Source organism: Bufo bufo, chromosome 2, assembly GCF_905171765.1.
Source record: "Bufo bufo chromosome 2, aBufBuf1.1, whole genome shotgun sequence".
Lineage (NCBI taxonomy): Eukaryota > Metazoa > Chordata > Amphibia > Anura > Bufonidae > Bufo > Bufo bufo.
In genome coordinates, this window is record NC_053390.1 from 791,757,867 (window position 1) to 791,767,881 (window position 10,015).

At 47.9% G+C, this 10,015-nt stretch overlaps 1 protein-coding gene across 1 annotated transcript; it reads right to left on the reverse strand.

The window, feature by feature from the left end:
* Positions 1–2,150: 2,150 nt before the first annotated feature.
* Positions 2,151–9,756, reverse strand: MAEA (macrophage erythroblast attacher, E3 ubiquitin ligase). The gene is made up of 3 exons (XM_040419959.1): positions 9,428–9,756; positions 2,523–2,705; positions 2,151–2,315 (listed from the first exon to the last, which is right to left on the reverse strand). Exons 1-3 carry the CDS (start codon positions 9,494–9,496, stop codon positions 2,151–2,153), a joined length of 417 nt encoding a protein of 138 aa, XP_040275893.1. The 5' UTR covers positions 9,497–9,756.
* Positions 9,757–10,015: the final 259 nt, after the last annotated feature.

The window sequence follows — 10,015 nt, forward strand, 5'->3', positions numbered from 1 at the left end:
AACATAAAAGAAATGAGAATAGAGTCTCCAGAATTATTACATTGGTGTTGCAAGTAGTTACCGAAATAGACATGTCAGGGGAGGAGAGGAGGGGTCCTCCCTAATATGGCTGAAGCAGGATGACAGCTGGAGGCCGTCAGGAGGACATCGTTTTCTCTAGTTTTTTCTAACTGGATAACAGAAGTCATTAAAATAAATTGAAAGGCCATTGTATAATTATTATTAACCCCTGCTGTGCTGCTTGCGACATACACTATTACAAGACTATTCCCCTGAGTAATTCTATATCTGTGTATCTGTTCCCTGGGGAGAGACTGATAAAGCCGACGCTATAAGGACATCCTTCATCTTCTGCTCTGTATCACAATCACCGCTAAAATATTACCCTGGAGGAGATCCAGGACGTCATTATCCATTTTATTAACAGATACAAAGCATCCTAATAAAGAGAGAGCAATAATCAAAGAGGGAACATGGAGTCTACAAGCTTCACAGCAAACGTACATATGCATATCACCAGTGGTGGACTCCTGAGATATCATCTGTCTGTACATATCACCAGTGGTGGACTCCTGAGATATCATCTGTCTGTACATATCACCAGTGGTAGATTCCTGAGATATCATCTGTACATATCACCAGTGGTAGATTCCTGAGATATCATCTGTACATATCACCAGTGGTAGATTCCTGAGTGATCATTTGTACATATCACCAGTGGTGGACTACGGAGATATCATCTGTCTGTACATATCACCAGTGGTAGATTCCTGAGATATCATTTGTACATATCACCAGTGGTGGACTACTGAGATATCATCTGTACATATCATATATGCATATCACCAGTGGTGGACTTCTCCTGAGATGTCATCTGTACATATCACCAGTGGTAGATTCCTGAGATATCATCTGTACATATCACCAGTGGTAGATTCCTGAGATATCATCTGTACATATCATATATGCATATCACCAGTGGTGGAATACTGAGATATCTTCTGTACATATCATATATGCATATCACCAGTGGTGGACTTCTCCTGAGATGTCATCTGTACATATCACCAGTGGTGGACTATTTACATATCATATATACATATTACCAGTGGTGGAATACTGACAGATGAGCCATACATGTTACATGTACAAATCACCTCTGGTGGGACTACTGATATATCATTCAAACACGTCTTCGGTGTTGGACGAATGACACATCATCTGTACATGTACTACATATGTTAGTAGTCTGACCACTGGTAATATCAGCCGTACATATAACCAGTGGTGGAGTCTGGTAAAGAGAACTGTCCAAAGATCTTTACTTATAGCTATAAAGGGAGGGATCTCAACCTTTTGGAATGAGCAGAGCCTGACAGAAGTGTTCTTTTTCTGCCCTAGTTTGGAGAAGACCACAGGGACTGGTTGGCATCATACTGGGGGCAGTTGGCAGATGCCATACAGGAGCATAATGAACAAATGGCTAACCAGCACCAAAAGTGGGCACAATGGACAGCTGGTTGCTGGCACCATGAAGGAAGTACCCTAGACAAGTGTTCCTCAAAACTGGTCCTCGGGACCCACTTACCAGTCATGTTTTCAGGATTTCATTAGTAGTAAGCAGGTGATATAATTAGTGTCCATCAATCAGGACTTACCACAGGTATACATTCTGTGGGATATTCTCAAATCATGACAGACAGGTAGGCCCTGAGGACTGGAGTTGAGGAACACTGCCCTAGACAACTAGTTGTCAGTAATGGTGCTCCATGGGCCAAGGCCATCAGTCGAGGCACCATGAATAGCTGGCAGCATTGTGACGTCTATTAAGATATTACATGAGAACAGACGTGAGAACCCATTAAAATACTGAACCAGAAGAGTCTTTCTGTTTTAGCCTTGAAGACGCGAAGATTGTGGAGATCCAACTGGTGTAAGGATTCCAACAGCCAATGCAAATTAGGTCTGCAAAACCTCTCCGTACTCTCACCTTCAGGAAGCTACCCTGTAAGGCAACACACGACCCATTAAAGGGGTTGTCCGGTTTTCCCATACTGATAACCTATTCTTACGGTCATCAGTATCAGATCAGCACTGGTCCGACTCCTGGCACCCCAGCTGATCAGATGTTTGAAGAGACCGCAGTGCTCTTATGAGCGCTGCATTCTTTCATCGTTTACCTGCACGCTGTCAGCGTTGTAGCTGCGGTGCGCTGTAACTACAGCTGCTCCGTCCCATTTACAACGCACCGCCGCTGCAATGTCAATGCCGTGCAGGTGAACAGTGACGAGAACGCAGCGCTGGCAAAAGCCGATCTGCTATTGATAACCTAAGTCATCAACATGGGAAAACCAGAGAACCCCCTTAAAAGGACCATGACTTGGGTTATCACAACATGTATATAAATGGCTGTAGGATACCACTGTAAGGTAAAGAAGCTCCTCACATACAAAAGATGTCCAAGAGACATATAAGACATTACTGCAGAAACATACTGAATATGGGAGAGGACGCGGCTTTACCTTCCTCTTAAGAACACTTAGCTTCTCCACCACCCCATCCAGCAGGCTGACCACAGAGTCTACGGCGGGGCAACTGCTCAATGTCTTCTCCAGCTCGGCCACCACCATGGTGACATGGCTCGTCTCTCGGTCTATGTTCTTCTGTGCTGCCCGGAAGCGCTTGTTGAGGGTCTCATAAGGAACCTGAAACAGAAAAAAAGGGCCTGTATTCTGTAACCTATGATGAGAGTCTCAGAAGTGAAACCATGCTGCAGAATTAGAAGGTCCACCATGTCTAAAAGTGGTGTGTAGAAGGTCTCAAGGTGACGAATGAAGCCACAGTCGAGCATGCACGCTTGCCACTACATTCAACTGGATATAGCCGAGTACAGCACTTGGTTATCTCCAACAGTCCCATAGAGAATGAACAGAGCACCAGCGGACATGCGCCACCTGCCCTTCCATTCATTCATAAGGCACCATGGGACTGCACTTGTTTTTCATGGCCATTAGACGGGTGCACTCCGGTATAAAAGGCTATGTCAATTTTCCCCCATTCATCTGAATGTAGACTTACAGCGATGGCATACAGATAGGATCGGTGACGATCTGACCTCTGGGATCATCAATGATCCCGAGAACGAAGGTGCTCCCAACCACCGGCTGCCCGTTCACGAGTAAGGCCGCGTTGTATTTGTCGCACACTTTGGGTGCAAAAACAATGAATCTAGCGCTGTGGCCTCTTCATTCTCATAATCAGTAGCGGTAAAGGGAATGGTCAGACCACCACCGATCATAAAATGATGGCATAAATATCCTACCTACATACCATTACTCCATAAGACGAAAAAAAAAGACCCTTCCGGTAAGGGTCTATTCACACGTGCGTAGGCGTTTTGCGATCTGCAAATTGCGGATACGCAAAACACGTATATCGGAAATGTGCGTTCCGCATTTTTCGGACCACACATCGCCAGCACTATAATAAAAAAATGCCTTTTCTTTTCAGCAGTTGCGGATGAGAATAGGACATGTTCTATTTTTTTCGGGAACGGAATTGCGGACCAGGAAATGCGGACAGCACATAGTGTGCTGTCCGCATCCGTTCCGGCCCCATTAAAAATGAATGGGTCCGCACCCGTTCCGCAAAATTGCGGAATGGATACGGACCCAAGTTGCGGACGTGTGAATGGACTCTAATTCTCACTGGAGCCGAGAGGAGGATACAACTCGAAGAGGGCTGCCTGGACTGTGTGACATCAAAGTGAAGCTCAAAAGTACTTTACAAAGTTGTAGTATTTTTCTTTTATTTGCTTAAAATGGCAAACCTCTTTAAAGGCTATGGACACCTTCGGGACAATTGTTTTTTACGATTGCATTATACTCATTTTGGGCTAAAAAATCTTTAATTCAATTGTTTTTTATAAAAAAATAAAAATAAATGTTCAGCCGTTTCTGAGTTACAAGGGTTAAAAAAAAAAAAAATCAGTCTGTTTGCTGTGACTTTGTTTTCTTTGAATCCTATCATGGGTAGCTCTCATCTCTGATCTTCTAACCTCATAAACCTTAATTATAGCTCAATCCTTACCAAACAGATAAGAATAAGGCTTAAATAAGCGTTTATCAGGTCAAGAGATCAGAGATGAGAGCTACACGTGAGACTGATTCTTAACCCTTGTAGCTCAGAAACGGCTGAACATTTTTTTTATTAAATACAACTGAAAAAATAATGTTAGCCCAAAACGAGTAGCAAGCTATCATATAAAAAATGCCCCCAAAGGAGAACATAGTCTTCAAAGGGGTTGTCAGGAATGTTTAGCTTTTTATTTTATTTTTTAAATACCCCCCTCCCCCCAACAGTACCTGTGGAGAAACCCATACTTACAGTACCTGCTCCCAACCGCTTCATTTGGGGTCCGTGACTCTTGGGCTGTCTTCACTGGACTTTTAGACCCAGTCTGACAACTCCCGCACTGACTGGGTCATGTGTGCTGCTTCAGCCAATGACTGACCTTAGGTGTGACGTGTCCACAAGTGATACGTTACCCGGCAGCGATTCAGCCAGTGATTGGTGGCAGAGGCACACATGCTCGACCCTGCCCCATGTACGACCTCTGGACCCCAGCGATTGCCCCCTCTTCTGTCTATTGTCTAGGGGCGCTTTATTTTTCTTGTTTTATATCCCCCCCCCCCTTTCTGCTAATATTTTGATAATTAAACCCAAACACACGCCTCTAGCCTAAGGGTTTAATTAAAAAGCAAAAACCAATAGCAAAATCAACCTAACAGAGCACAACAGTAAAACCGCTCACAATCACATCTCCTAATAGCAGAATTACGGCACAGTAATTAATTATCTCTGAAAAGCTCCATCATCACATGCAAGACCGTCTGTATGCTCATCGGAGGCAGATTCCCCGCAGGCTCTCCTGATTTCCATCTTCAACTCCAATATATATATATATATATATATATATATATATATATATATATATTTTTTTTTTTTTAATAAAAATAAATTAGAAGATGCAGGTAGCTAAAACGCCTAGAGACTTGCTACTGAAGACAAGAGGCAGCCATACACATTAGGTGAACGTTGGCCAAACTGACCAATTTCGTCAGGACCTTTCAACCGCCTCATGCGTTGGGGCCCCTTCGTGCCAAGTGGGGGGGCAGCCAAGACAGGCCCCACCAGGCCAAGTGGGGGGGCGGCCAAGACAGGCCCCACCAGGCCAAGTGGGGGGGCGGCCAAGACAGGCCCCACCAGGCCAAGTGGGGGGGCAGCCAAGACAGGCCCCACCAGGCCAAGTGGGGGGGCAGCCAAGACAGGCCCCACCAGGCCAAGTGGGGGGGCAGCCAAGACAGGCCCCACCAGGCCAAGTGGGGGGGGGGGGGCCACCAAGGCAGGCCCCACCAGGCCAAGTGGGGGGGGGGGCGGCCAAGGCAGGCCCCACCAAGCCAAGTGGGGGGGGGCGGCCAAGGCAGGCCCCACCAGGCCAAGTGGGGGGGGGGGGGGGCGGCCAAGGCAGGCCAAGTGGGGGGGGGGGGGCGGCCAAGGCAGGCCCCACCAGGCCAAGTGGGGGGGGGGGGGCGGCCAAGGCAGGCCCCACCAGGCCAAGTGGGGGGGGGGGGGGGGGGGGGGGGGGGGGGGCGGCCAAGGCAGGCCCCACCAGGCCAAGTCTAGATGGGGAAATGCTATAACTAATTTGGGGAGGGAGTGGACAAAACTTCCCAGAAACACAAGTGACATAGATAGGGTCTGGCTCATATAGTGCTGGTTTTGTATGGCGTACTACGCGTGTCCTGGTCCTACACCTCTATGTACGGGTAGGGATAAGGCCAGGCATCAGAATATAAACTGACAGGGCAGGTATCCATGAAACAAATGAGGTGGCAGCAGCAGGCCACATCTCGCCAGGTCGTTCGTTGGTATTCAAGCTGGGACTTGTAGTCCTGAGCAAGTAACACAAGTCGGACCAGAAGCTTGATGTAAACTTCTCTAGGAACGTGATGTTTTCCAGCAGCTGCACATTCCAGTGCATGAGTCAAACCTCTGATCAGCAGAACGGACGTGAAGTCACCACCAGGGCTTCTCCAAAAACCTCTACTGCCCAGAGAACCGCTTCCTCTGGAAACAGGCCGACAAGCTGGCATCACACACAGGAAGCAATTACACGTACCCGCTGCTGGCACATCACTAATAAGATGGAAGACCCGACACATCTGGCCAGTTCTTCATGTATAAACTGCTGGACGTAGTCGGTAAACCATTGCTTGCACATGAAGGAATTGCCTTATAAGTAATTTCCTATAACACTTCTATGATGTGAAGAAGAATATGGCTATGTGAGAGGAGGGGGGGGGTGGACACAGTGTGCCGGCTGCCGCTTACTGGGAGCACTGGGTGAGCAGCTGTAGGTTATGAATTTTCCTGCATTTGCTACCCTGTAGTGGCAGCACTCTTAGACCTTGTTCACCTGGCCATGTCTGTGATGACATCCGTGGCAAGATGGGCAGTGGTTCATCTGTAAAGATGTCTCTGAAGGACCCATGTTTGGTCCATCTGTCCATTTTTGGCCCTCCATGTATCATCCGTGTTTCACGGACGCTGCTAGGCTGGTAGTTTCCAGAGCATTTCCTACTAGTTGTCCCTGAAACCACGGACTAAACATGGACGGCAGGGAGAGGTACATCGGAACAAGTCACACAATATACCTCTGGATACAGTATACAGGTAGAGGACAGGGTGACCAGATTTACATCCACAAATTTATTATACTGAGGTATGGCAATGATGGACCATCTTGAAATGACAGATATTACACAAGAGGTCCTGCAAAGGTAGCATAGGACCAACCTCACATCCAGGAACATCCAGGTATCAAGTCGCCAATAGTTTGCTGGGGATCTCCCAAACCACCAAGTTAATAAGAGAACTTTCAAACATACGGGAACCTTCCAGGGCCACCAGGGTTTTCTGAAACCTCCAGGGATCTGCCAAAATGTCACAGCAATCAAAAATCTCTGGCTCTTATGGAGACATCCCAAACCCAAGAGGATTTATAAGATCTCAAGACATCTGCCATAACGACTCCCAAATCTGCCAAACTTCCACAACTTTTAAACCTATGGAGACCTCTAGGACCACAGATCCTCCAGACCAGCAAGGATCTGCCAGTGATTCAGATTTACCAATGTACCCCCAAACCACCAGGAGCCACCAATGATCAGCAGCAGATGCTCCAGATTTACCAACCTATGGAGACCTCCAGGACCACAGATCCTCCAATGAGTTAGATTTACTAATGTACCCCCAAACCACCAATGATCAGCAGATGCTTCAGATTTACCAATCTATGGAGACCCCCAGATCCTCCAGACCAACAAGGATCTGCTAATGCTCCAGATTTACCAATTTACTCCCAAACCACCGGGAGCCACCAATGACCTGCCAAAACCCCAGCACTGCCAGTGAACTCTCATAGCTCTGGAGATCTCCTAGGACTACCAGGGACCATAGAGAATTACAGGGTCTTCCAGAAGCCTGGCAAACCTGAGTGTCAGTAAGGATTCTCCCAAACATCCATGGGATCCACCAGAGATCTCCAAGCCCTCTTGTGCAATCAGGGACATTTTTGAGCAGTATTAGCAATAAAAAGTAAACCTCTAGACCACCAGGGAAATTCTAAAACTACTTTATAACAGTACCATGTAAAAAATGAAACCTCAAACAAACAAAAGTAAAGGCCCAATCCAGAAGAAAATCGCCCACCTACATCCGACAGGAAGAACAGCGTGGCCTGCAGCACTGCGAAGGGGCTCTGACAGACCCTACTGTAGGTCAGATGTGAACATGGTCTTAGACATCTGAACAGGTGATCATTCTTACATCATAGTAAGGTTACCAGTGGCAAAAATGGGTTGGAAGGTGGCACCCTTATATAGAACCGGGTCTTATGTAAATGGGCCAATCAGGACAAACTTCTTGGATGATGTAACTTCCACGTTGCTGCGTTCTACGAGTCCAGCGGCTGGAACCCCTGGGTGATGCTGCAGGAGAAGAGTAGTTTTATACATGGCCAACCAAAGTCGGCGATCCTCCTCAACAACATCTGGACAGACACTGGTGGCTCACAGCTAGGCTATGCCACTGATGTCCAACCACTGGGACCTCCACTAGCCACTTATGGTGGGGACACAAGGACCCCTTAACACCAGTCAACACCCTTAAAGGGGGTTTCCTCAGGGTAGGCCATCAATACCATATCGGTTGGGGATCCGACTCACAGAAGCCAGACGATCAGTCGATCGAAGCCATGCTGGTTGTGTGAGCGTTACGGCCTTTTCATGGTTTACCATAGGGCTGTCCACCTAGTGGCGTGGCAGGGTACTGCAGCTTCGTCCTGTTCAATACATCGCACGCCCACTACTAAATAGATAGCATGTAGGTAGATGGACCTGTGTAAAGAATGAAGAGGCTGCGGTGCTCCTACACTCAAACAGCTGATCGATGGGGGGAGGCGAGAGATGAACCCCCCACCAGTGTGATATTGATGACCTATCCTGAGGATCAGCCCTCAATATTGTGAACACGGAAGACACCTTTAATATTCACAATTTTCAACATCTCTACTTGCTGCCAGTGAATAAGCCTAATACGTCTCACGGCTGAGAGTCTGCTACAGTTGTATCCAGTCTACGCAATCCTGCATCGATAGTTCGCTACAAGGTATCAGCCTAGACTGGATACGACTGTAACAGACCCTCCACTGCGATAAGCGTGAGGTCTGGGTGCGATTTCAGCCTCTGGATATAAAGAAGAATGCTTTCATTCACTGACAGCAAGCAGAGAACCTGAAAACAAAGATCGAAAAACACAAAAGTTGTAGAAGTTTTCATCACATATTTACAGACGCCAGTGCGCCCCTTTGACACGATAGGGGAAGGGGAAGGGGGGAGAGACAGACTCAAAAATTAACCCCCCCACTGCCCCAGGAAGCAGCGAAATGGGTGTCACTTTTTGGGGCCCAGATCATGTGACAATCTACAGGTCGGAAATCATTACGAGCCAGTCAACCTCTTCGAGGCGCTCTTTATAAACCAGCGGCTTCCCAAGACACCAGACCCTTTGTTTTTGTAAACAGGGGGGCGCAACAAAAAGGCAGAACGTCGTTAATCAACTCTATGCTCCGTTTCGTTACGTCAGTGCCCCCAGACGACGGGTCAGTCCATGCACACAGTAGCGTATAGGCCAAAACCAGCAACATTGCGCGCGGTTTTACGAATAAAGGGGGTAAACTGCGCCAATCCACAGAACCGTAAGCGCCAGGACATGCCCCCCTGTTACATCCAGCCCTGGTATGGGTGCAATCTAAGACCCAGCAGACACCCATGCACCCCTGCACAGGACAGACAGCATGACACACCTTTAAAGTTGGATACTCCTGAACCTTCAGAGCCATTGAGAGCTGAGCAGCTGATTCCTGGACCGCCATCTTGGACTGTAAGGTGGAGGGGGAGGGGTCGACAACCCTAGCTGAACGCTACATGCCCACACTCCCGGGCATCATGGGTAATTATTAAGAGGCAGCGATATGGCAGAGTTATAGCAATAAATCAAAATAATCGCAAAGGATAAAATCGAGCAGGGCGGGCGCAGAAAGACCGGCACTGCTCAACTTGACAGCTCAGCAGCAAAACAATTAATGTCCCAGCGCCTGCTCCGGCAGCCCGTCCCACTTTTGACCACGCCCACCCAGTGCTGACTGACGTTTCCGCCAGCCAATGGTTTAGGCGAACTGCGCCCACGCCATTCTCCAATCCGAGGCGCAGCTGTTTGACACTCCAGGTAAAGTCAGTGACGTAACAATGAAAGAGGGCGTGGCCCAAAGCAGCCGCTTGACAAGGAAAGGAGGAAAATCTGTGGAGGAATTTCTAGCAACCAATAGGAGTGACCGATATCCGTAAACGGCCCGCCCCCCTTCTGGCTTGTGATGCCAGGCGGAGGGATTGGG